At 36.6% G+C, this 27,866-nt stretch overlaps 2 protein-coding genes across 4 annotated transcripts; one reads left to right on the top strand and one right to left on the bottom strand.

Moving 5' to 3' along the window:
* Positions 1-2,612: 2,612 nt before the first annotated feature.
* On the bottom strand, positions 2,613-13,446 carry LOC117337474 (ribonuclease P protein subunit p29-like). Of its 3 annotated transcripts, none has more exons than XM_033898472.1 (6): positions 13,337-13,446; positions 11,966-12,027; positions 5,226-5,455; positions 4,317-4,385; positions 3,579-3,754; positions 2,613-2,781 (listed from the first exon to the last, which is right to left on the bottom strand). In XM_033898472.1, exons 2-6 carry the CDS (start codon positions 12,020-12,022, stop codon positions 2,645-2,647), a joined length of 669 nt encoding a protein of 222 aa, XP_033754363.1. In that variant the 5' UTR covers positions 12,023-12,027; positions 13,337-13,446; the 3' UTR covers positions 2,613-2,644. The 3 variants fall into 3 exon arrangements, with proteins under 3 accessions (XP_033754363.1, XP_033754362.1, XP_033754361.1); XM_033898471.1 differs by having other exon boundaries at positions 13,341-13,434; XM_033898470.1 differs by lacking the exon at positions 13,337-13,446 and adding an exon at positions 12,721-12,789.
* Positions 13,447-15,247: 1,801 nt separating this feature from the next.
* LOC117337473 lies at positions 15,248-26,978 on the top strand. The gene is made up of 3 exons (XM_033898469.1): positions 15,248-15,381; positions 21,219-21,325; positions 24,510-26,978. The coding sequence occupies exons 2-3, from the start codon at positions 21,224-21,226 to the stop codon at positions 25,053-25,055; spliced, it is 648 nt and encodes a 215-aa protein (XP_033754360.1). The 5' UTR covers positions 15,248-15,381; positions 21,219-21,223; the 3' UTR covers positions 25,056-26,978.
* Positions 26,979-27,866: the final 888 nt, after the last annotated feature.

Genomic DNA, 27,866 nt, shown 5'->3' with positions numbered 1-27,866 from the left:
ACATAAGATTATAGTGTAGTCGAAAGAGATTATCACATTTGTCTGATCAAGGTAAAAAGTGTGTTCACCCAAACACCATACATTAAATCCAATACTGGTTGTGATATACTTCACAAAAGTCTACTAACACATAAAAAATGTGTCAAAATTAGATATACAGTGCATTCCACTTAATCGGGTAACGCTTAATCGGGTATTTCGTTTAATTGGGTAAAATTTTAAAAACCAAAACCATTTTCTCTTAAATCATGTTAAAAAAATTCGTTTAATTGGGTTGGAAAAGTCGTATTTTTCGGTTATTCGAATAGAACAATCGGGACAAAAAATAGAAATGCTCCGATTTTCACGAAAGTCATCGCGTATTTCTTTAAGTTTTAGACATTTATCAACAAATAGTGTAATTTTGATGGTTCAAATGTCAAAAAACAGTTAAATATTACCTTAAACGGTAATGTTATGTCGGGGTTTTGTCATGTTCAGAACTGTGTTGTTGTTGATTCTGCCTCGTGTGGTTTTTCCCCAACAGGAAGTCGACTAAGAATTGTGGGTAAAATTAAATGTTATTTTTAGAGTCAGCAGCAGGCAAAACGTAATGGGGTTTTAAAAGCATAATTAAGCGACTAGACAATTAAACTTTTACGTCTGGGATGTAAAATCTTCGAAGCAAAAACCAAAACAATAGGTTTTTACCTGGGTCTGATATTGCTACAGATCGATTGATATCACCGCTTACTGTATGTGGCGAATCCAAAGTGAGGGGTTCGCCACGGGGAAATGTGACGACACCGATACACAGGTGAGTTAAAAATCAGTAGCGAGCAGTAAAATGACAGACGCCCGACGTTAGCTCATAATTCCTATTCAGGTTAGGATTAGAACTGGTTAATAAAAACATTACATTGGATTTCGTGTTGTTTTATCAGCGACTGCCAGTGTCAAGTTCGTATAAATTTATACCACAGGAAACGACCTAAATAAACTCGGTTTCTCCGATCTCTGTGCTTTGGTAATTGGAAATAATATGGAATATTTTAAACTTCAAAGCGAACATAAGAATGTCTCTATGATAAACATAAATGATTTTAGATGTGTATATACATAAATATAATTATATTATTGATGTACATTTCCTGTGTCCCATTTGTTTTTTTTGTTTTTTTTATAAAACTCAAGCAAATTATATTTTTATATTAAAATACTTTACATACCAAATATTAATAGATTTGTTGTGTCATGTGTACTTTTGCAATAAACTTTTAATATATGATTATGAATGTGTGTGTTTTCTTCATTCTGCAGTACACTATGGGATTTTCATCAACAACTTAAAAATTATGACAAAATTATATCTTTTGTTAAATGAAAAACAAATTATCAGATAGTTGGTGACAGGAATCTCAACTAAAGGTGAGATCCAAGGTCTCATTTCCCAGGGTAACCCAGGTCTCATTCCCCAGGGGTGACCCCAGGTCTCGTTCCCCAGTGCCGTGGGGTGAACCCAGGTCTCGTTCCCCAGTGCCGTGGGGTGAACCCAGGTCTCATTCCCAAGGGGTGAATTATTGTTTTTTTTCTGACCCTGTTGTGTCTTACAGACATGTAGACATGACCTCAATACATGGCATTGCTGACAAATTTAGATGTACCTTTGGTAATTAAATGGCTGCTGTGACAGCATTGCATTTTTACTAGGGTATCGGGTGTTCTAATGTTAAAAAACAAGGAAGCCTACCTAGTGAGAAGAGGCCCATTAGGCCTCTATTGCTCACCTGGTATTCATTTCGTTGATGATTTTCTGCCTTTCAGTTTATCAAAGAACTTGTTTCTGTGGTTTTAATAATTTTACTTCAGTCTGTGACCTTAAATATGGGTCAAGGTCATTTCTTTTTATAAATATTGTTTAACATCATCTCAGAAATCTACCTGCCAAATATTGATTCTGGGCATTTTGGTTAACAAAAAAAAAAAGACTGATGACATGGAATATGAATGCCACACCATATGGTATAAGCTCACTTGACTCTTCAAGGCTATGTGAGCTAAAAATTTGGATACACCTGCAGTCGAAGGGAATTTGAAAAATGAATCTTTCGATATTCTGGTTCACTTTTGAACAAGTTTTAACCCATTTTTACAGTATGATGAATACATTTTTTATCAACATTGGATAAGTATTATTTTGACAATTCAACACCCTTTATACACTCAAAGACTTCCACATACATGTCTAGGTGAGAGGAGGATTATGATGAGATAATCTTCTAAAAATGTCATACAACTCATATATGGTGATATAAAGGGTCACTTTCTGGCATCATGTTACAAAACTTTTGACAAGGTTGGAACGGATGTATTATTTTCCTTTAGGGGATAATTTTCAGAGCTATATCATAAGGCTGATGCAGTCTGAAAGGCTTTATAATTGTGAAATTTTAGTTTAGAAATACACCAATGACTTGTTCTAAAGTTCCAAATCGGAAACTTGCTTGTGGAAAAAAATACCTGTTAGAAAGGGAGGTAAATTTGTAGTCAGAAGACAAGTGTACTGTAACAAATACCATCCATGAAATGAAATGGCAAATTTTAGTGTGGTATCAGTGTAATAACACAATTTATAAAGTTTTTGAAAATAATATTTTATTTTGTATCAAAAATCCACAGTAGCTTTTGATTTGAATTTGCGCACAGCTCTCTCACTGGACCGAACTCGGAAGTTATTGCCGTAGATGGTGAACTTGTACGAGCCCAACATGAAAGTGAACACCGAATGTTGTTTGGGGATACCTGTAAAATAAACAATGTCAAAATTTATAATCATTGTAAAATACCATAAAATATTACTATGTATATAAATGTGGATTGTCCAGGGGTGAAATTTTGTATTTATATTGTGAATACATAAAAAATATTGTTTAATGAATCAGAATGTTATCAATTAATATATTATCACTATAGTTAGACTTTAGTTTTTTTTAAAGGATAAAAGCACAAAGATCAATTCTATGAGGTCAAACTTACAACTTCATATATTTTGGTGTCCTATTTGGGGATTTTGAGATGCCACAACACCAGCCAAACAATAGAGAAGGATTATACAAAATCTAGGTGAACAACACTTTTTGATAAGTATATGACAAATAATAGGAATACATTATTAAGATGTGTTTTGACTGTCTAAAACTCTTCAATGTAAGATTCTTAGGTAAACAGTGTGGAAATACAAACAATGCATTTTCATATCAACACATTTTACAGACTGTGTATAGGGATGTTACACTTTAGTAGATTAAAATGTGTCAAGTTTATATCAGGCCAGCTGAATATAAAGTCATTTCAAACTGACCTCCACAAATGTACAAAATATGAAACAGGGTTATATACTGCCCCTCCAGCAAAGAACTCGTCCTGATGTTTTCAGTGGTTACAGCGATGCTTTCACAAGTAAGATTAAGTATAATACCCATGTCCCTTCATGGACACCATTTTAACAGTGCATGAATAATTAAATTTAAATGCCTTTAGCCAGGTGGTATATTGCAGCTGGTATTTACCAGGGTTACATGAGTAGTATACAGACTTACATTTTACTTTGTTTTCCTTGGTGATCAGAAGAAATGTGTTCCTGGTTTCCTGTAAGATAATCCCAGTGACCCCTACATAGCTGGGGCACTTTGACCTTTGAACTGTGAGCAGAGAACCATGCAGGTCAGCCTTCAGTAATCTCTGCTGTACATTTGTCATCCTACCAGGTGTGAAACTTGAACAGAAACAAGTTAAATCATTATACCCTTGTAGTAGTTCATGATTGAAATTTATTATTAAACAGACATTTAGACATATTTTGAGAGTGATATTTTTTTAGAAATACAATGTAGATAAAAAAAAAACTTTTTTTTCCCCTTTAATTTGAAAAATGAATTTGAAGTTGAAGAAAAGAGGTATTGACAGAAACTTTTGTACTTGCTTTTACGAGAAAAAAAAATGGATATTACATTTATAAATCACTTACGTTTTTTCTGTCATATCTTTTGTACTAACTTTGATGAGTTAATACATTACTTTGTAATTCAGGAATTTGGAGCCGAAACTAAATGAAGCTAACAATTCTCATAATTTTGTGGGTGTTTTGAGATGGAACATTCCTTTAATCTTTTGGTATCCCATCTGAATCATAAATTTTGTTGAAAATACAAATAAACAACAAATTAGTTTTGTTTGTGTGTCTTTCTTCTTTCTATTTATCTTGGTACAAGATGCTGGTTTCAACAAAGCAATTTATACCTACAATGTAGTTAACTTGAAGATAAAAATAGACCTACCTGTTAAAGTTTGTGAGCTCTTCCATGTATTCTAGCCAAAGGTGATGAAGAGGTAAGTAAGATTCATATCTGTAATGGAGCATAACACAAATAAATGTTTTAAGATGATATGCAAAATGCATCAATATTAGAATTAATTTTTCTATATTCGATAAGAAAATATACTACTGAAACATACATCAATAATCTCCAATATCTAATATTAAAGTTTTAAGTTGATAAATGTTCGCTGGTTTATTGCCCAGTGAACTGCCAGGGTCATTTTGAGGCAGGATCTCCTTGTTGTAGTTGGTGACTACCTCACTAAACAATATACGGAAGGCCCATCGCATGCCATCTAAAGCAACTAGGGTAAAGTGTCTTGCCTAAGAACACAACATCGACAGCGCAGACCGGCCAGTTTCCCAGCTTCCCGAGAAACATAAACAGACAAGGGAGTGTGAACCATGCCCCTCGGACCTTCAACTGAGGCTATTGGTAGCCGGTGTTCTAACTGACTTAGCTATCGTGGCCTCCTTGGTTGATATACATAAGTTTAAGAATTCAAATTGTATAGCAGCAAAAAGGAAATATACTACTGACATAATGTTACTTGTTTAGAATCTTTAATACAAGTACGTACAACCCTTCTCGCACACAGTGGAGACTGTCTTTAATGACCATAGCTGTTGATAGGATGCTAAACAATACAAAACCGAACTACCTAAACCTGGCTATTTGTGCTAATGATTAACTCAAATGCAGCTATCTCGCTCACAAAAATAAGCTTTCCATAAATATAGTCTTGAAGTATTAATGTTAAAATCAATAAGAATCATTTAAAAAAGAAATCAATACCTTGAATTTAAAATAACCGAGCACTCACAAAGTGTTGCAGGACTTTTTCTACTTTCCAATCGTATCTCTTACCTTTGATCTTCTTTTTCCACTTTGAATATTTTTAAATTCTTGCACTCCCTCGTAGAAAGTGTTTTCTTTTTCCGTGTGGGTCTTTTGTTACTTGTTTTGTTTGTTCTGGAATTATCCAGCATCACAAACTTATTCTTGATCTCCTCATCTTCACCATGGAGAAGTCTTTGTTTAGGTAAGTGGCGTTTCAGAAAAGCCTTCACAAAATCCTTCTTAACAGCCTTATTTTTCTAAAGGTAAAAACATATACACTGAAATTACATTTAAAAATGTTCATTTAGAATTAAACAGATTAACGGATGCAATATGTGATGTGTCTTTTATGGAAATCTTCATATTTGTTCATATTGAGCATCAAACTCTTGCAGAGAGTTATTAAACGAACATCAATGTTCGGTTATTAGTTTATCATACCTGTTTCGAGTTTCTCAGATAAACAAAGAAGCCAGTGAATTTACTGGCAAATACATGAAGTTAGGTACAATTTTAGTAGGAGTGGAAAAATGCACGGCCAGACCGGGGTTCGAACCCGGGACCTCCGAACACTAGCCGGATGCTCTACCGATTGAGCTACCTGGTCGTCAATGATCGATCCGGTCCAGTTCCGCTACACTCTTTCCCTCCCTTTTTTAAGTCTTCGACCCCGAAGACTTCACAACTCACAACCCAGGTTCGGGTATCCCCTTGTCAAATATTCACCTCACTTGAAACAATGTTTGGTCACAGGCACCAAATGTAGTAGGAGTGGAAAAATGCAAGGCCAGACCGCGGTTCGAACCCGGTGTCATATAAAATATTGACCCCCCCCATAAAATACCGACCCAGGTCAGTATTTCATGCATAAAATAATGACCTACCCCATAAAATATTGATCCCCCCTAACTAGTGATGAAACAGTTTATATAAAAGCAAACTTAACAGCATTATTAAATCATCTGAGCTCTTATACATAATTCCTACATGTCTCACAGCTGATGATGGGGCCAGGGGGCTTATTAAATTATAATCAGCTGCAAAGTTGAGATCATGACCTGTTGCTATAGGTGACCAGCACACAGGTGTGGCCTTCAGGCCTATATACAATGTATATACAATGTATAATATATATGGTTAAAGAAAACTTATAGTGTTAATGATTTAGTATAAATTAATTAATCTATGTACATTTAAACATGATATACATGTATATACAAATATTTTTTTCTGATTTAAATAAACAAGTATATTATATCAGAGAATTCTATATAACTATATATATATAGATCCCTGATTACATGTACATGTACATATACATGTATATACACGTATATTGATTGATTCTTAAACGTGTACTTCAATGCAAGAAATATAATGTCATATACACATGTATTTAAAATCAATATGGCAGAAGAAGATTTTATGAGAGTTTTGGGGTAAATCATACATAATTAACAAAATATATAAGTTATGATGCATTAAGTGAAGATGTTTTAAACCCTACTTAAAACCTTTTGTTTTGTAATTATTAGCTCACCTGGTCCGAAGGACCAAGGTGAGCTTATGCCATACTGTAGCGTCCATCGTCCGTCCGTCCGTCAACAATTGACTTCATAACCACTGATCAGAATTCGACCAAATTTGGTCAGAAGCATCCCTATGGGGTGGGGACTCAAAATTGTACAAATGGTGGGGCTGACCCCCCAGGGGTCTGAGGGGTGGGGCCAAAAGGGGTCAATATAGCTATATTAATATAAACGACTTCTCCTCTGAAACCAAGCAATGGACATCGCTCATATTTGCCTGGTAGCATCACTATGGGGTGGGGATTCAAAATTGTACAAATGATGGGGCTGACCTCCCAGGGGCCTGAGGGGCGGGGCAAAAATTGGTCAATATAAGCTATATTGATATTAACGACTTCTTCTCTGAAACCAAGCAATGGATATCGCTCATATTTGCCTGGTAGCATCACTATCGGGTGGGGATTCAAAATTGTACAAATGATGGGGCTGACCCCCCAGGGGCCTGAGGGGCAGGGCCATATGTGGTCAATTGGGCTATATTGATATAAACGACTTCTTCTCTGAAACCGAGCAATGGATATCACTCATATTTGCCTGGTAGCATCACTATGGGGTGGGGATTCAAAAATGTACAAATGGTGGGGCTGACCCCCTGGGGGCCTGAGGGGCGGGGCGAAAATGGGTCAATATAGCTATATTGATATTAATGACTTCTTCTCTGAAACCAAACAATGGATATTGCTCATATTTGCCTGGTAGCATCACTATCGGGTGGGGATTCAAAATTGTACAAATGATGGGGCTGACCCCCTAGGGGTCTGAGGGGCAGGGCCTAGTGTGGTCAATTGGGCTATATTGTATAAACGACTTCTTCTCTGAAACCGAGCAATGAATATCGCTCATATTTGCCTGGAAGCATCAGTATTTGGTGGGGATTCAAAATTGTACAAATGGTGAGGCTGACCCCCCCAACTTCTTCTCTGAAACTAAGCAATGGATATCACTCACATTTGTATGGTAGCATGGTCATGGGGTGGGGATTCAAAATTGTACAAATTTTGGGGTTGACCCCCCAGGGGGCTGAGGGTGGGGCCAAAGGGGTCAATTTGGCTAAATTGATATGAACTTCTTGTCTGAAACAGCTCGTATTTGACTGGTAGGATCCTTTTGGGTAGGGATTCAAAATTTTATAAAGGAAGGAACTGACCCCCCTCCGGCTGCAGACTCATGGGCGGGGTCAAAAGGGGTCAATTGTTTATTTCCATTGACTTTAGTTACTGCATATGTATAGGGTGTGTTCTTTTGGTGTGATAGTTTTCAAATTGGAACATCAAAAGATTATTGCCATTTCAATGTGTATTGTCAATGCTATATTGCCATTTCCATTTTTAATATTACTTTTCCAATGTGTATTGTCAATTCCATATTGCTATTTCCATTTTCAATATTACCTTTTCTATACTATTTCTATGCTATATTGTCATTTCAATTATTAGTATTACCATTCAATGTGTATTGTAAACCTACATATCCATTTTGATATTACTATCTCAATGTGTATTGTAAATACTGTATTACCATGTAATATTACCATCTCAATGTGTATTGTAAATACTATATCACCATGTAATATTACCATCTCAAAGTGTATTGTAAATACTGTATTACCATTTAATGTTACCATCTCAAAGTGTATTGTAAATACTATATTACCATTTAATGTTACCATCTCAAAGTGTATTGTAAATGCTATATTACCATTTAATATTACCATCTCAAAGTGTATTGTAAATACTATATTACCATTTAATATTACCATTTCAAAGTGTATTGTAAATACTATATTACCATTTAATATTACCATCTCAAAGTGTATTGTAAATGCTGTATTGGTATTTTAATAATACCATCCCAAGGTGTAGTGTAAATACTATATTACCAATTAATATGCTATATAGCCATTTAATATTTACCTCGTGTATTTGTTATTTCCTGGTTTATTGAGTTGACAAAGAATCAGTTCATTATTGTTCTCTGAACCAATATAACTGAACTTATTGATTACTCTTGTCTTAAAATAAAATATGCCTGATCAATAATTCAACTGCTTCTTTAAAAATTGTAATAAATCATTTACTCTTAAAAAAAAGAGAAAAAAAAGGGGGGGTCAATTGGTTTAAACAACTTCTTTCCTGAAACTAAGAAATGGATATCACTCACATTTGTGTGGTAGCATCCCTATGGGGTTGCGCCAATATTAAATTTCATTTCATGGATTAATGCATTTTTTGGCATAAAAACCTCACATACCCATATAAGATGCCTATGATATATTGACATAGCAATACCTTAATCATCATTCTTGTTTCATATCTCATGAAATCCAGGTGAGCGATACAGGCCCTCTGGGCCTCTTGGTTATATACAAGTTTATTTTCATTGCTTAACAAATAAGATAAATGCCTCAAATAAAATTCAGTAATAATAAATGTGTCATCCTATTTGCTCAAAAACTTAATCATTCGAGATAGAATGTTTGTTTTAACAGTTGAGTAATTACTACCTGTAACCTGTACCAGAACAGGTAAATTAAGGTTCCTGTAATTAGCTGTACAGAAAATTACATCAACAGAGATCTATATATATCTAACGAATATTTATATAAATCTCTGATATATTACTGATAAACTGTATTACCTTACATTATAAATTTGTTATATCTTCCTTATAATTCATATTTAATTTTAAATCAATTGACCATGTCTGTTACTTGTTTTGACATATAAAATCTATAGAATTTTACCAATTTTACTGTCATTTAAAATACATATGACTAACTGTTATACATACATGTACATATGATTTGTGTAGAAAAATACTTCACAATTATTTGATAAATAGGATGAATAATAGGGAGACCAACTGTTAAAATTCAGACTTTCTAAATAGACAGTGTTGGCAAATATTTTGGGTGGATCAATAAATTTAATTAATTCTTTTTGTTAAGTGATATATTACATTAGAGCTGATGTTTGTAATGTGAATAAATTCATACCATCAATGATCATTATCTTTATATATGCTCCGGACAGTCCTAAATAAAGAATTACCAACCTCTATGATACATCCTCCTACAGTAACAACCTCTATAATACATCCTCCTACAGTAACAACCTCTATAATACATCCTCCTACAGTAACAACCTCTATCATACAGCCTTCTACAATAACAACCTCATACATCATATACATATATATCATACATCTTTCCACAGTAACAACTGGTAAGACTAGCATACAGCCTCCTACAGTAACAATTATACAACTATCATACATCCTCTTATAGAAACAACCTCTATCATACATCCTCTTATAGAAACAACCTTTATCATACATCCTCCTACAGTAACAACCTCTATCATACATCCTCCTGCAGTAATAATTATACCACTATCATACATCCTCTTATAGAAACAACCTCTATCATACAGCCTCCTACAGTAATAATTATACCACTATCACACATCCTCTTATAGAAACAACCTCTATCATACATCCTCCTACAGTAGCAACCTCTATCATACATCTTCCTATAGTAACAACCTTTATCATACATCCTCCTAAAGTAACAACCTCTATCATACATCCTCCTACAGTAACAACCTCTATCCTACAGCCTTCCGCAGAACCAACCTCTATCATACATCTTCCTATAGTAACAACCTTTATCATACATCCTTCAACAGTAACAACCTCTATCGTACATCCTTCTACAGTAACAACCTCTATCATACAGCCTCCTAAAGTAACAACCTCTATCAGACATCCTCCTACAGTAACTACCTCTATCATACATCCTCCTACAGTAACAACCTCTATCCTACAGTCTTCCGCAGAACCAACCTCTATTGTACATCCTCCTACAGTAACAACCTCTAATCCTACAGCCTCCTTCAGTAACAACCTCTATCATACAGCCTGGTCCTACAGTAACTACTTCTATCATACAGCCTCCTACAATAACAAACTTTATCATACATCCTTCCACAGTTACAACCTCCATCATACAGCCTCCTACAGTAACAACCTCTATCATACATCCTTCCACAGTTACAACCTCCATCATACAGCCTCCTACAGTAACAACTTCTATCATACATCCTTCCACAGTTACAACCTCCATCACACAGCCTCCTACAGTAACAACCTCTATCATATATTACCTCCTCTTCCACACCTCCTTCCAAAATTTGTTTAAAAATATGAAAATATGAAGGGGAAGTTTGCATTGTAAATATAATTAAACATATCATTTAAAGCACTCATCTGCCCTCATAAAAACTCATTTTTTGTTTGAATGCTGTATATTCAAAACATAAGATATAAATGCTTATAAAAGTAAAATTTTAGTGTATGATCTTAATTCATTTCACTTCTACAGTATTTGATAATTACAAGCTTTAAAAGGCTTCAAATCATTTCTTTTCAGTAATATATCACACCTGTACTTGTGTGCTGGTCACCTGTCTGTGTCACCTGCTCACACCTGTACTGCAATATAACAATAATTAGCCCCCGGGGTCCCACAACACAGGTACAGATATATGACACTCTGTGTATTACCTGGGTTAACATGTGAAAACAATGAATTACAGCTTAGATGATTTAATAATGCTTTGAATATTGTATTGATGTAAACTGTTTCAGCACAGTTAGGGGGGTCAAGGTTTTATGGGGGGATCAATATTTTATGCATAAAATACTGACCCGGGTCGGTATTTCATGGGGATCAGAATTTTATAGGACACCGGGACCTCCAAACACTAGCCTGATGCTCTACCGATTGAGCTACCTGGTCGCCGATGACCGACCTGGTCCAGTTCCGCTACACAATATGTACAGTACCAGTGTGGCATAGTATTTTGAAGCATGCAAGGTTAGATGGACCACAGTCAAAATACCATGATAATGGTGAATGCAGTCCATTTCCCTATTATGGCGAAATGACAACCCATCCCTTCCTTCATGGTACATGCAATATTCAAAACTATGTTGTACCCAATCAGAATTTCTTAATACATAAACTGATGGAAGACTCTTCATTCCAACAATGATATGTTACTAATTTTATAATAGACTACCTACATCTACAGACGGACAGGATCATATTGTCCATGGAGAGTCCATTCCTATACAGTGAAGAATATAGGAAGATTCTATTGAGAAGGCAGTACTCACCTCTAAACCCAGTTCAGCACTGTGCTTGGTCACATGGTCTGGTAAGGGCCTGTTCATTTTATCTGTTAATTAAATAAAAAGAATTCATATTCCTTTATTATCTACACTAACACAGACAATACAAACACCCCCGTGCCACGAACTAATTATTCAGTTACAATGAGCTCAGTTTCGACCCCAGATAGGTATAGTTGGAAATCAAATTTGTACAAGAGCTTGTGGTTGTAAGTATACCCACAGAATATCTATTTATAGACAGAAGATCTATTTATAGTAACAGTGACTTAAATATTGGCCCCAGAATATCGAAATGCAACATAAGAAAAGAGATGATGATTGTGAGTGAGTATATGAAATTTCAGGACAATCGGATAATTAATGAAACAAGCAGAGAAAAGACATCAGAATATAATGATGTCAGTCGAGTGAGAATTTTCAGGTTATGTAATTAATAGGGAGGTATATATCGAAGTTTCAGGATAATCCCTAGATAAAAACTATAGTCATGTCATCAGAACAAGCTGAACATGGTCATTCATTTACTATCCATATATAGTAGAACATAGCCTAAGTCAAATCTCTACAATATTTTTACTCATCTCGGTTTGTATGACTTCTTATCTCATGGCTACCACTTATCTCATTCATATATACAACTTTTAATCCTTCTTGTTTGTATAACTTTTAACTCGCACAACTTTCTGTCTCATTCATACAACTTATTCATGTTTTTTGTCTCAATCATAACACTTAACAGATCAATGTCCTCTCCAAACATGAACTTCTCATGTCAGGTATATATCCTCTACGAAGAAGTTCTCCATGTCAAGTGTCCTCTATAAAGACCCTGTACATGGCGTAGTCCATAAAACATGTTCCAGTTTACTCACAGGGGTATGGCGCGGGAAGGATGTCATAATTAAATATTTTTGCCTAGGCAAACAAAAAATATTTCTGCCTAGGCAATATTCGATTTTTGCCTAGGCAAAAATAAGTTTGTTTCGATTATTGCCTAGGCAAAAATAACTTTGCCTAAGCTTAGGCAAAAATATTTAATTATGACATCCTTCCCGCGCCATACAGGGGCACGTTGCAATAATAATGTATACATGAAATGATTAAAATGTTATGTTTATACTGACCCACATACATTTTTTAATCATTTCATGTATACATTATTATTGTAACGTGTCCCTGTGGTTTATTGTAGTCTATAACACACGTTAGGCTACCAGATACAGATAAGATTGGATTCGCCGGTTATAAACTGAACCACAAAAATTACCCAACTTTCTATAAAGAAGGGTGTATTCGGATTTATATGTACTCTATTAGTCAAAAATGTCTCTCTATTTTGAGAATAAGATATACCTGCCTGATTAAAGGCATATAAACTCTTCGTCTTCGAATGACTTGATTTGTCAGACCGTCGAGGTCGACCGTCGTACGCGTGCTTCCTGTTTACGTTTGTTGGGGCGCGTTCGACACACACTCGAAAAATGCGCCGTAGAAGTGGCAGGATCAAAGGGAAAGGTGGTTTAGTTCAATAGCAAACCAAAAATATGCTCTCTTAAATAACAACGAAGTTATAATTACAAGTTTTACAGCATTACGATTTAATATGTGGTAGAGAGAATATTTAAACGTATTTTAAATACTGAATGAGTAATTAGAAACTATCTACATTTATCTATGATATGTAGATTTTCTAAATTATGATAATGTGCTAAAATAGGCGAAGCTATTAAAAGTTCATGTACTTTTTATCAAAGATTTCTTCTTCCATCATATTTTCAGTTTGAATGCTTCCATCATATTTTCTGTTTGAATAAATGAATGAATGCCTGATTAAAAACACAAGAAGAAATTAATTTTAAAAGTGAAGATTGCAAGACGGGAAAGCTTTCTTCCAGCGAGAGGTGGCATTTTTTGAGAGGGGTGAATCTAGGGGTCCCGACCATGGCATCTCTCAGATGATGCTGGTAAATAAAACCAAATGTCTATTTATAGAAATATTTTCTTGGGTTTGACACTTGTACATGTATAATAATATGCTAAATAAATCCATAGATTTTTATTGGTCTACCCAGTCCCTGTAAGGCAAATATAATCACCACTACTGTACAGATAGAATTCCTTGATTTACTTGAATGATAAAAAAAAAAAAAAAAAAATATCAGTTTTGGATATGATTGCACTCTTTTATGTGTGAATCATACGTTTATCACTATCTTAGTGGTACGTACACTTTAAAAACAATACTTATTCATATTGCATTTAATTGTTGTTTGATAAAAAAAAAATGTCGAATGTTCTATAAACCTTAAAATATTAAACTTAATTGTAAGCATAGATCCGGTGCTTCGCCTCTGGCCATTTCGCCTATTTGCAAGCTTAGTTTCGTCCTGAAGTTTTTTCCTCAGGTGCAAGGGCGTAGTTCTCGCTCACATTTTCTAAAATTTAAATTGTAATTCTAAAATTTGTTTAATGTTTTGTTTTTAGGTCACCTGAGACAAAGTCTCAGTTGACCTATTGCGATCGCCTTTTGTCCGGCGTCGTCTGTCGTGCGTCGTCCGTCGTAAACAATTTACATTTTCAACTTCTTCTCAATAACCAACTGGCACAGAGATCCAATATTAGGTCTGTAGCATGCTGGGATGAAGGGCTACCAAGTTTGTTCAAATGGATGACCTTGACCTTCATTCAAGGTCACAGGGGCCAAATATGCTAAAATATCTCATAACTCAGGTGACCGTTAATGCCCATGGGCCTCTTGTTATAATAAAGACTTTATCACAGGATATGCCAAAAAAAAAGCCATTTAAATTGTCAGGTATTTTAAATTCTACAATCTGAGAGCAAACAGAGCTGGATGAATGGACCAGTTTCATTATCAACAGATGTTAAAGGTTTCTATTGCTTAATTCTACTCTTTAACAGGAAAAACACTGAGAAAGGTTTACCAGGACAGAAATTTAAAAGGCGCCTTTAAATTTGTTCTTTTTACGAAAACGTCATCTGAGTTTTGGCGTGCATGCCCTAAAAGATTATCTGGACCCTATTTCGTGTCATGCAGAAGACTGAAATTAAAATGCGTTAAATAAAAAACAAGAAAATGTTTTTGAAGGATTAATTTGTTATTTTTTTTTCTATTTTATGTATAGATAACTACATACACAATGCTCTAAATTCACGTTAATAAGATGGTTCCTGGTCCTGATGAGCTGTTCCGAAGACGTATTCAACTGGAACAAACGTAGCGTGGTAATATAGTGACGTCATAATGGATGGCGCGTGTCTCTATAACAACGGCAATGCAATATAGCAGCTGGAAAGTCACACGCGAACGTATTTCCGACAGACCACAACATTTCGGAACCCATAGCGAAGCCTTAAATCACAAGTAATCACGGAAGGTAAGACTAACATTTTCACATTTAGATCTTCATAATATTATTATTTTCTCCGTGGCTACGACTGAACGAGAAACTGGCCTTCCAGTGGAATTATAAAGTACAGGCTACGCTATACTTTTTGGGGTCAGACCTCAGGGTTATCTATCTTTTTTTTTTTTTCATTCTGGGTCCCAGAAAACGTGTCGTGTATGCAAGCCCTTTGTGGTATAATAAGATATACGTCCCTTGGTCCGTTCACCCGATCGAGGCTCGGGTGTAATCGACTTGTGAGCCCCACTAGATTCTTCCTGTTACTCGATTTATAGCTCTTCTGCTTCTGGAAGATCTTCTGCTTCTTCCGTTTCGAAGCTGGAAGATTTATCTTCCAACATGGCGGCGACCATGTTTAAGTGTGCGAGTGATGAGTTTCACTAGAGAACGATATATGAACATGCATGCATGTGTTTGTGTCATAGTGTTTGAGAAAACTTAAAAACTTGTTTATTTTGGGTTATATTATCCCGGGCTACTCGATTTACATATAACGGAATGCGATCTTCCTAGAAAGCTTCTCTTTTGAGAAGAGTGCAAATCGAGTGGGGCTCTGGACTTTGAAGAATCAAACCCACAGGGACTTGGCAAATCCCAACACAATATCGGTACTTCTACCAGTTGACGATCTACTTCAATATAGTAAAGATTATGACATTTAGTGTGCGGGACATTGAAATAGGAAAAGAAAAATATTGGTGAGATGAGGTGGCTGATTTAAAGGATAGTAGAGAGTCGGAAGAGATCATTTCGTTAGGGAGGTTATTTCAATTTTTGATAGTCCGAGGAAAGAATGATATTCATGATCGACGGACGTTCTACACGAGGGTATTGTTTGAAAGGATGTGTGATGAATATGCCTAATTTGTCTGGAGACTGGAGTGAGATGGTTGTTGGTGACGGCTATTTGGTTTTTTATTTCTATTTTTATTTTTTTATTTTTAATTTGTTTTGATTGATCATTAATATCATGATGAGCCTTGCATCCATCCTTTCTGTGGACTTGGGGCTGCGCCATCTGAGAAGGTCTAACATGCTGCCAACGCTAAAGGTGTTTCGATAATGATTGGCAACGAAACGGGCAACCCTCCGTTGGACAATTCCTATAATTGATTTACTCCTTTTTATGATAAGGGCCCCATATATATATACTGTGCAAGCATATTTAGCCTGAGGGCGGACAAGGGACTTATATGCCTTTTCTTGATGGTGAGGGATTCCACTTTCAAATAGCACCTCAGGAAGCCTCGGGTGGCATTTGCTGTTTTGATGATATGAATAAGCTAGATATTTTGCTTCTGTCGCGTGCTCTAACTCGTGGCCGTGTAGTGTATACGGATGACAGTTGGGTGCCTAAATTTGTTTGAGAACAAAGAAAGGAATGATATTTATGCTCTCTTTGTTTTCAATATCACTTTAAATCATTTTTGCATTTGAAATTCTATAAAAACATTTAATCTGATTGTACGTAGATGAAAATACGTGTTCAGAATAAGTCAGAAATATGCATAAAGTTATGAAATAGTGGGTGCTCTTCCTAGTGACAGAGATGACTTGGCATTTCCCAGGGTGCAATGTCATTTTCCATTCGGACTCACAGAGAGCTAGTTGGTCAATATCTCTTTGCCGAGTGTTTGTATCTCTCTGGGATGTTACTGTGAGATACATGATGATGTTGTCGCCAAAGAGTCTGATGAAGGATGTTATTCCATCAGCAATATCATTTATGTAGTATAAAAAGGGACTCGGCCCGTGGACAGAGCCTTGGGGGACCCTGTTCCATCTTCGCTAGCCAAGGCTGCCTGGAGTGTAACGTAATCAGAAGCCTTGGCTAGCGAAGATACCCCTGCGGTGGCCGAGTGGTTAAGGTGTCCCGACACTTTATCACTAGCCCTCCACCTCTGGGTTGCGAGTTCGAAACCTACGTGGGGCAGTTGCCAGGTACTGACTGTAGGCCGGTGGCTTTCCTCCACCTCCAAAACCTGGCACGTCCTTAAATGACCCTGGCTGTTAATAGGACGTTAAACAAAACCAAACCAAAGCAAACCCCTGCTCTGACTGGGGCAAAGTCGGACATTCCCCATCAACTACTACAGTTAGGGTCATGTTAGTGAAGAAGTTATGTATCCAGGTATTAATCTTTCCAGTTATCCCCATAACTTACAAGTTACAGGATAAGGAGGCTCACCTTATCAAAGACCTTGATAAAACCGATAAAACATCTGTTTATTTACCGTCCTCTTAATTTTGGGAGATGTCATCTATAGATTCTGAGAACTGACTTTCACACGATCTTCATTGTCTGAAGCCTTGGTATAGATGTCAAGGATAGTAACCCCGAAGAAACCCGAGCATGTGCTTGTGTTTTTTTATTGTGTTTCGGACAGGTAGACAATGGTTACGGGTCTTTAATTTGTCTTGCTAGAACATAACGAATTCCTAAACTGAAAAGGTCTATTTCCTCTAAATTGAAGAGTTACAAAGATGTACATCGTAGTCAAAATACAATTCAAATACATGTAGTATTAATTGATAATTAGATGCATGAAAATACAGCAGTTAATTACAGAGATGAAGGGGGTAGTTAATGAATCTTGCAGTAGTCCGGTAAATGCAGAAAGAAAGGTCTTGCTAACAGCAAATCATACAAAATTAGAAGAATATCTCGGAAGCTTGAGGTATCCAAGGTTGGGGAAAACTCTACCAGCAAGGTGTTGTCAGGCTTTCATAAACATAAAGACACATACAATAAGAAAATAAGAATTAGTAATTAGTTCGACACTGCTATTGTACGTACATTTTTACGTACTATAATTTGATACGACAACATTTTGTAAAAAAAAAAAAAAATTAAGAAAAGGCAGATGGGCTTAATTTACAGGGAAGGTTACACCCAAGTAGTACATGAATTGAATTATAATCAGACAAAGAGTGTAATAACACGTTAGATTTTCTCTCAAAAAGCCGTACTAATAAGACACCGTATGTTTTCTCTCAACTCAATTTTTTGTGCAATGGAGTACTATGTGTGTGTTATACGGTCATTATGTAAAATACCACTAAAACGAAACAACTCGATAATATTTGTTCTTAAATAAGCACGTAATAAGATTGTATTGCTTATCATACTTAAAAGTTTAGGGAATTTTAATGCTACTGTCCATAAAATATGTGGAGAAATTACATCTTGAACGAGCAAAAATCTGGTGAAATCTGAATCGTTATTCATTCTATCGTACATCATTAAATTATTCCCAATTATAAACTGCTTGATAGGCAATTGACTTCCGTGATGAACTTACTTTGAAAAATCCGAATTCATATGTCTTACTGAGATATTTTTATGACCCGTCATGCTGAAGTCAACTGGCATTGTAGAGTTTCTTATCCAATTACGCTCCCAGGCTGTTTCGTTCAGGCTAAAATGAAGCATATTAAGACAAAATCGCGGAATGTCTGCTGATGTAAATTAGAGTTTGATTTTTTTTATTCTTACCATCATAAACATGTAATACGGTAACACCTAGTCAGTCTCTTAAAAATAGATGTCTGTCTTAACTAGTCTGGCCTGACCACATGATTCGAAAACTACCGCATTGGACAGTCAAATTGAATGGATTTAACCACAGACATTTGTAGTTTTATTTTGAATAATAAGTCAATTAAGACCTGCATCATTTTTTAAAAATCATTTGTATTATCAAATTTAAAATTGAAAATGCCCGAGGTCTGACCGTATAATTAAAAAAAGGTTCTAACAAACTAACATTACCTGGTGATGGTGCAGAGGAGAGTGGCCAGATTCGTGACTGGAAATTACCAACGAACCAATGAGGAAATACGTACTGGTATGTTACAGCAGCTACTGTGTACCAGCCTTCAAGGGAGGACAAGGAGTAAGGTCATAACGATGCATTGTACATGTGTTAATGACAGTACCATCAGCCAAACTTATATCAACAGGAACCACAATTAGATGACACGACAATTCCTCACACTTACAGGAACCACCATCAGATGACACGACAGTTCCTCATACCAACAGGTACCTCCATCAGATGGCACTACAGTTCCTCATGCCATTCGGAACCACCATCAGATGACAATACAGTTCCTCATACCATTCGGAACCACCATCAGTATGATCAGATGACACGACAGTTCCTCATACCAACAGGAACCACCATCAGATGACACGACAGTACCTCATACCAACAGGAACCAACATCAGATGACACCAAAGTACCTCATACCAACAGGTACCTCCATCAGATGGCACTACAGTTCCTCATGCCATTCGGAACCACCATCAGATGACAATACAGTTCCTCATACCATTCGGAACCACCATCAGTATGATCAGATGACATGACAGTTCATCAGACCAACAGGAACCACCATCAGATGACATGACAATACCTCATACCAACAGGTACCTCCATCAGATGACACGAGTTCCTCACACCAACAGGTACCACCGTCAGATGACACGACAGTTCCTCACACCAACAGGTACCACCATCAGATGACACGACAGTTCATCACACCAACAGGAACCACCATCAGATGACACCAAAGTACCTCATACCAACAGGAACCATCACCAGATGACACGACAGTTCCTCACACCAACAGGAACCACCATCAGATGACACCAAAGTACCTCATACCAACAGGAACCATCACCAGATGACACGACAGTTCCTCCCATCAACAGGAACCACCATCAGATGACACGACAGTTCCTCACACCAACAGGTACCACCATTAGATGACACGACAGTTCCTCACACCAACAGGTACTACCATCAGATGACACCAAAGTACCTCATACCAACAGGAACCATCACCAGATGACACGACAGTTCCTCACACCAACAGGAACCACCATCAGATGACACGACAGTTCCTCACACCAACAGGAACCAACATCAGATGACACCAAAGTACCTCATACCAACAGGAACCACCATCAGATGACACGACAGTTCATCAGACCAACAGGAACCACCATCAGATGACAACACAGTTCCTCATACCATTCGGAACCACAATCAGTATGATGAGATGACACGACAGTTCCTCATACCAACAGGTACCACCACCAGATGACACGACAGTTCCTCATACCAACAGGAACCACCATCAGATGACGCGACAGTTCCTCACACCAACAGGTACCACCATCAGATGACACGACAGTTCCTCACACCAACAGGAACCACCATCAGATGACACGACAGTTCCCCATACCAACATGTACCACCATCAGATGACACGACAGTTCCTCATAGCAACAGGTACCACCATCAGATGACACGACAGTTCCTCATACCAACAGGTACCACCATCAGATGACACCAAAGTACCTCATACCAACAGGAACCATCACCAGATGACACGGCAATTTTCATACTGTTTGTAAGGGCACTTAACTAGTACATACCAGCATTCTTTTTTTCCTGACATCATCAGACTTTGGAACACATTACCATCATTAGTCGTGGATAGCCCCTTTCCTGAGATCCGCTCGAGGAGGCTGAACACAATCCATCTACGATAGTGTATGTATACCACGGAGCATTTTTGCTCTCTACTTCACATACAACCAATTAAATAGACTTCACATGCAATGGTCACATCACAAGAAGAAGAAGAAGAAGAAGAAGAAGAAGAAGTGATTATTGTTGTACAGATTTTTTTTCATTTCATATTGAAATAAAGTTCAATCAAAACAGGACAAAATGAACTAAGTGATATATTTCACACAAGCACCTTAATGACGGATACTCGTATTTTGTTTGTAGAAAATATGGGAGATATCGAGAGAACAATGGTTAACGGAAAGTCGTCCCAAAGCTGCAGACCAACCGTGAATCTACAGAAGCAAGATCGTCGTTCGGATAGTTGGAAGGTAGGTGTATATAGTATAGCCCGTGGAATATCATACAGTATCTACATTGTTAATGCCTTCCCACACACGTACGTTCCACAGGCGCTTGCATAGAAAATGTGATTTTCAATTATTTTTTATGACAGTGGTATGTGTAATCTGTTAAGCACAAGGTTGGCAACTCCGCCACGAGCGAAACGGCACACCACCACACTTCAATCGACTAAAACACACATTTATTCAAACTGACACGGCGCATACTATACACCACCGCCATCTAGAAACATTTATCTTTAACCTACCGTGTCACTCAATACGAATTGTTACATCCAAAACACAATAATCCGCGAAAACATCGCCGAATTCCTCCAACAAAACACCATTTTTCAAACTGCTCCCTCAGCCTGTCCAGATTCTTCATTTACATACGGGGATTGAAAGGTCATGCGTTTATATAATCGTCTGTCACCAGGTGCACTTTTTGGGGTCATCTCGGCATACTTTATTTTACAGGTGCATTGACAGGACGTCGTTTGTGAGATCACGGACTTATTAGATAGCAAGTTTTAATGCCAGTGATGAGATCGTCCTTTCCTTTTCTTCAACTGCATCATTTCGGTAGTTGTTGAAACTTCGTTTTGAAATCAAAAAGGGCTGTGTAACGCGTGAGTGATCCAAAATTTCGAGGGGTGGCTTTGTTGAATTAGTTTTAAATGCGGCGCCGTAGCGCGAGCCGTTTCAATTTGGCCCCTCCTCCGTTATATCCACTCCTTTGACCGGTAAGATAAGAGGTTAAATTGTTCAAGACTGGGGGATATTGACTTAAGTTTCATGAAATCAGTAGAGTACGGTTAAAATATTTTCGAGTTTTTTATAAAATATTGACGATGGGGTAATAGCTGATAGTTGCGGCTAAATTCTGGCGTTGACACAAACTAACTACTAGAAATACCCCTAAAGTATTCTGTATTCTTTCTCATTTCAATTCAGTTTCTTTATTCTGTAAGCCCTTCAGCAAGCTTTATTATTTTTAGAGGAGCGCGCGTTGGATGCTTACACACTTAATTACACTTAATAAGGTATTTCATCAATAACTTAAATATTATATATGCGATGTAAAGTGGAATTACATAGATAATCAGTATTACGAAGAATACTTTACAATGCGTTAAATTCTTTTACATTGTTGACACTAAGCGGCAAAATGATATCAAGTTTATGCATATTGTTGACACTAAGCGGCAAAATGATATCAAGTTTATGAAAATCGAAATCAAGTAAGCAAATAATACGGTTTCAAAAATTCGAATAAAAAAGGGTTCAAAATAAAATGAAACTCATCCTCACTATTCGATAATCACACAGTGATAAATCTATATGCAAGTCCCGAGTCTTGCATATATGTACTCATAAAATTTTGATGGAACTCGAAGAATTTCTGGGAAATTTAAATCTAACATTGTCGGACTCATGCAAATAAATTGATGATGGATCACTGATCACATAACGTACAAATCGTTTGGCAAGTCTGAAGTACGATCTTCGTATTTGATAACGACATGATATTTGAAAAATGTGTGGAAATAAATGAACAGGTCTAAAGTAAGCAATGTTGGTTCACATGTATACGTTCCAGTAACCTGATGACAGTCTTATTCGTGATTCACTTTTCTTTTTGTTCGTCCTTATTTCAGTAAACTGACAAAAGTTAATCAATAAATAAGCATTTTTTCTACCTTTGTGACAAAAGTATGCTAATCCATTTCCCTTCTACATTTTTAATTTTAAAGTATGAAATGTCTAGGCTTACTACGTGAATGTGATTGCATAATAGGCATTCTTGACTTCGTTCGCTTTTCCTGTGTACTGTCATATTCGGTGCACAGTATTCTCAAATTCAAAATAATAAATAATTTATGATTATAAATCATCGCTCATTCGACGAAACTCTTCAAATAATCGTAAATTAGACGAAACTTATCAACGAGCCAAAGCGTTTTCCGGACAAAATGCATTCGGAGATGACCCCAAAAAGTGCACCTGGCGACAGACGATTGTATAAGCACATGACCTTTCAACCCCGTATGTAAAAGAAGAATCTGGACAGGCTGAGGGAGCAGTTTGGAAAATGGTGTTTTGTTGGAGGAATTCGGCAATGTTTTCACGGATTATTGTGTTTTGGATGTAACAATTCGTATTGAGTGACACGATAGGTTAAAGATAAATGTTTCTAGATGGCGGTAGTATATAGTATGCGCCGTGTCAGTTTGAATAAATGTGTGTTTTAGTCGATTGAAGTGTGGTGGTGTGCCGTTTCGCTCGTGGCGGAGTTGCCAACCTTGTGCTTAACAGATTACACATACCACTGTCATAAAAAAAATTGAAAATCACATTTTCTATGCAAGCGCCTGTGGTACGTTCAACATAACTACAACATAACATTTTACCTATTACATAAATGTAACTTACGAAACGTGTGCCAGTGCAACAGTGGTCGAATTCCACTGAACGGTTTCCTGAAGATGCGATGCGCGAAGCGAGGCTATCAGGCATGAAAACAGGCCAGGTTATGTTTCAAGAAGAATTATGGCCAAATTATTATATCTAGATATGGGCTACCCAGTATTGTGGTGACTCCTAGAAGAACACTTGCCATATTGCAAATCTCCAAGTCCCATATGGTAATTGCTCTTTATTCTAACCTGATTTATTCACGTGATGTCTGTTGTTTACATCGCTTCGATAATCGCAACCTCCTGAAATCGTACAGTTAAGTTCGACTATTGTGAGGACCATGCATCTTATGGCGGGGCAAAGCTTATCCGTGAATCCTCTTAACCAAGAAAATGCAGAATTGCTACTGATATAAAACCATACGATAGACTAGCACTGAGGATGATCGTGCCGCTCTGGACCGTCGCCGTTAACGTTTTTAATGCATGCAGCATTGACGATACAGCTTTTCGTGTCAAATTATATGATGTACTGATATTAGAACATCTCCCTTTCTGTCCTGGGATTCTCTAAGGGAAAGAATGTGTATGTAGTTGTAATAATTTGTTAAAAATCATTTGCTGAGAAACCAAGTGGAAAAATATGCGATTTGTTTTCTATGTGAGTGATCAGAGACCTATGTAACTTTCTATCATAGGTCTCTGGAGTAATGGATATAGATAAACAAAATTCAAATGATTTTTTTTTACAGATACAACAAGAGCCTGCGTGTCCTATAAACGTGAAATGTCCAGAGCTGGGGGAGAGGATTAACGATTGGCTGACATACGTAAGGCGAGACATGGACGAGAAAAATCAACTAAAAACATCAGAGGTAATGAACCGCCAACAAAGACAATCACTGGAGGACAAGGATGCTGTTTTAGTCTGTATATATGACCGACAGTGTAGGATTCGTCAGAATCGTTCCAGCACAAACCATTATAGGTATGACCAGCCGGCATTAAGCTATCACGAGCTTGGAAATGGGCATATTAGTCAAACAAACTCGAACGGTCAATGGACACATGGCAGTGCCATCGACACACGTAACAGCGACAGTGAGCCAAATGTTTCATGTTCAATTTCCATCCAGTCAAATGCGAGCTGCAATCAACCGAGTAAATGCTCGGAACAATCAAATGCATTCTTCAAACGACCAAATACGGACTGCAAACCGCCAAATGCAGGTTTTAAACAACCAAATACGGTCCGAAAACCGCAAAATGAAAGATTCAAACAGGCAGGCATATGTTGAAAGGCAGGAAATGGAGATATCAAACAACCGGATACAAATTAAAAACAATCAATAAACATCTCGAACAGACACAAGCATGTTTCGACCAAGATACAAATACGGGTGCAATTTCATACACATTAAAAATCCAAACACGGGTTTCATACATTTACCGGAAGTTGAACACTTTCTGTATACAGCTAAGTTTTGAGGCTGTAGAGGAAAGGAAAAGCAGATTGGGAACGAGAAGCGATAGGGTAAGTCTCCCGAATAAAAAATTACTTTGATCCACAGATTTTTTTTCTGCGATTGCATCGATTCCCATCATAGATACATATCGGGTACATGATACGTCTACGTGTATCTACTATCATATCACGAACTTCATCCTCACCGTTTAAATTCACTTACTGCCCATGTTTGACATTTGGTATTATCATTATGACATACACTTATTAAAGTAATGCTTGTTATTCCTTTTAGTGTACCATATTATTGTTCAGAAATGAAATGAGTAGTGTACCATATTATTGTTCAGGAGTGAAATGACACGGTCATTAGATTGACATGTACATGTATACTGAATTAGTCTTTGTGTTAGGTTCAGGATGTGAACGGAGCCGTCTGTATGTATTGATTTTACAAGGAAACTCCTGGGAGTTAGGGAGACAACATTTATTTACAAACTTGTAATTTACGGTGCATGCATTTTAAAGGAAGGAATATTTAAAATGGATTATTGTTGATTAGAAGCTAAGGGAATTCAATCGGAGGTGGGAATGCAAATTTCTTGTCAATAATGTTTATTTCATTTTCATATATACCGTGTTTAATTTTTTACGTTTTTATTAATGTATTAATGCTAATCGCATTTTCTTTCAACTGCTCATCTCTTTTGAGTTGTGTGCTCTCCTGTTCTCTCGAGATAAACCTCTGGGTTAACGATTCAAATCCATTTCAAATGACGAGAAAGCAACATTTTCCTGACTTGAATACTCGATATCTTCGATATCTGAAATCTCTATTTTGTAGTAATATACACCATTATTTGATTTTGTAAATAAGTATAGTCATCGCCTTTTTCCAAATACATGTACTGTTTTTTTCTTTTAGTTCCTGTGCTCTTTCGCTCGATACGTTTCGTTGTTTTGTCCAGACTGAGGTGCTTTCTCAGGATATAACGTAACGTAAGGTCATTGATACATATCTAAATGTAAACGATTTCCCCAATCGCATTTAAATATCTGAAAACGTTAATTTTCAATCCCGAAATTAAAATGGCCATTCGCATTCATAGGCAATTGTGTGCAATACTTAATTTGGCATTTCTTGAGTGTGTGTAGAAGATCTGCTTCAGAAACGTTCTTCTTTTTTCATCAAATGAGTTGCGTCCTAAGCTACCAACACTTTTGTTGGTATCCTGATTTTCTAAGTGAGTTTTAGATTCATAGATACGTTTATAAAGAAAACATTTTTCAAGTTCATAAAATCGTTGTCATGGTGATACATAATTATTGGTCACATCTCATGACGATAAATAACACTTGGTAACATAGATGTACATATTCCGGGTCATCTACGAACCTGTAGAGCTCGAGCGGTTGTTAAACATTGTTCTGTAAAAGTGGACTATGCTGTAAAAAGAAATTCCTTTCCCGTCTGGCATCGACTGATAATGTCCCTAAACGTTATTTCTTTGATTGATATTTGCTGAATGTTTTAAATTTGTTTTTTTTTTTGCATGAGGTATCCTGATTTTCTAAGTGAGTTGGATGGTTGGGCACAAGACACATAAAACGAAGAAACAGTTCTCTGTATGTTTCATCAATATCAAACAACACATTTTAGTCTTTAAAAGGCTTTATTTCATTTTCGTATACATGTGTATTATACATATTGTATGATTGTTCTAAAATTGCATTTATCTTCAATAAAGGTTTACTTTGCAATACATTTATTTACATTTCTGTGTTGCATTTGTCAATATGTCGTTAGTAAACTAAATGGTATTCATGAGACTGTATACTACAATTTACAGTGATTCGGTCAGTGTAGGAATACATCTCCAGGTGTTGTATGTTAAACAATGGCCGCCAGTTACTTTCGGCCTAGAGAGCTTTGAATGCTAGCATTTATTCAAAGAAGTCACAACGAAAAATAAAGCAACGTCACAAGTTATTAGAGTATAATTCTATAATTTAAAAAATGTAGTCACACGAAATTAATATAAGCGCCATTATTGATCTATACGAAATTGTCAAAGTCGTCACACTCACAGGGACTCATTTCCGAATGTTCAAAAATGCAAGACACAACAACATTAAAAGTCAAGTATTTATAAAAAAAATCTTGTAAAAAAACCGGGATTATCGACACAATTTCCGGTTGTGTATGCATACTGAATTTTAGTTTTGTGGTTATTCACTGATGTCAAAGGCCTACCTTTCAAAATCAAGCCCATATGAAGTTGGAAATCGTCTGATAAGTTAGCGACACTGATGTGACCGGTTAGACCGGAATCTGTTTCGAACGAGATATCGTTGGAATTGTTTTCCACCTAATGTCAAGTCGACTTTTGTTTAGAATTTAAGAGCTGATATACTTCTGAAACATCAGTGTTGCCGAGGAATCGCGTCTGTCCTGTGCAATGCCCGTTCAACGCCGCATCACTTCTAAATGTTAACCGAATATCTTTGCGCAGAGAAACGGTTTCGATTTTAAACAGAATAAGAAATTATGGAATTTTGAACAATTTGACGATACCTACAAACGTATATATATATATATATATATATATGAAATATAAAATAAAGCCAAATTTGTGCAAAAAAC

This window comes from Pecten maximus, chromosome 11 (genome assembly GCF_902652985.1).
Source record: "Pecten maximus chromosome 11, xPecMax1.1, whole genome shotgun sequence".
In the NCBI taxonomy this organism is placed as follows: Eukaryota; Metazoa; Mollusca; class Bivalvia; order Pectinida; family Pectinidae; genus Pecten; species Pecten maximus.
This window is presented reverse-complemented; position numbering and strand designations above follow the sequence as displayed.

Excerpts from the sequence above, each read along its gene's own strand:
- LOC117337474 (XM_033898470.1), bottom strand. The coding sequence starts at position 12,754 with ATGAGAAGTTCATGTTTGGAGAGGACATTGATCT. Across the intron at positions 12,028-12,720 it reads TTTGGAGAGGACATTGATCT|ATAAAATGAACAGGCCCTTA; the intron begins GTTAAGTGTTAT and ends TTTAATTAACAG. Across the intron at positions 5,456-11,965 it reads GTGCTGAACTGGGTTTAGAG|AAAAATAAGGCTGTTAAGAA; the intron begins GTGAGTACTGCC and ends TTTTACCTTTAG.
- LOC117337473 (XM_033898469.1), top strand. The coding sequence starts at position 21,224 with ATGGGAGATATCGAGAGAACAATGGTTAACGGAAAGTCGTCCCAAAGC. Across the intron at positions 21,326-24,509 it reads GTCGTTCGGATAGTTGGAAG|ATACAACAAGAGCCTGCGTG; the intron begins GTAGGTGTATAT and ends TTTTTTTTACAG.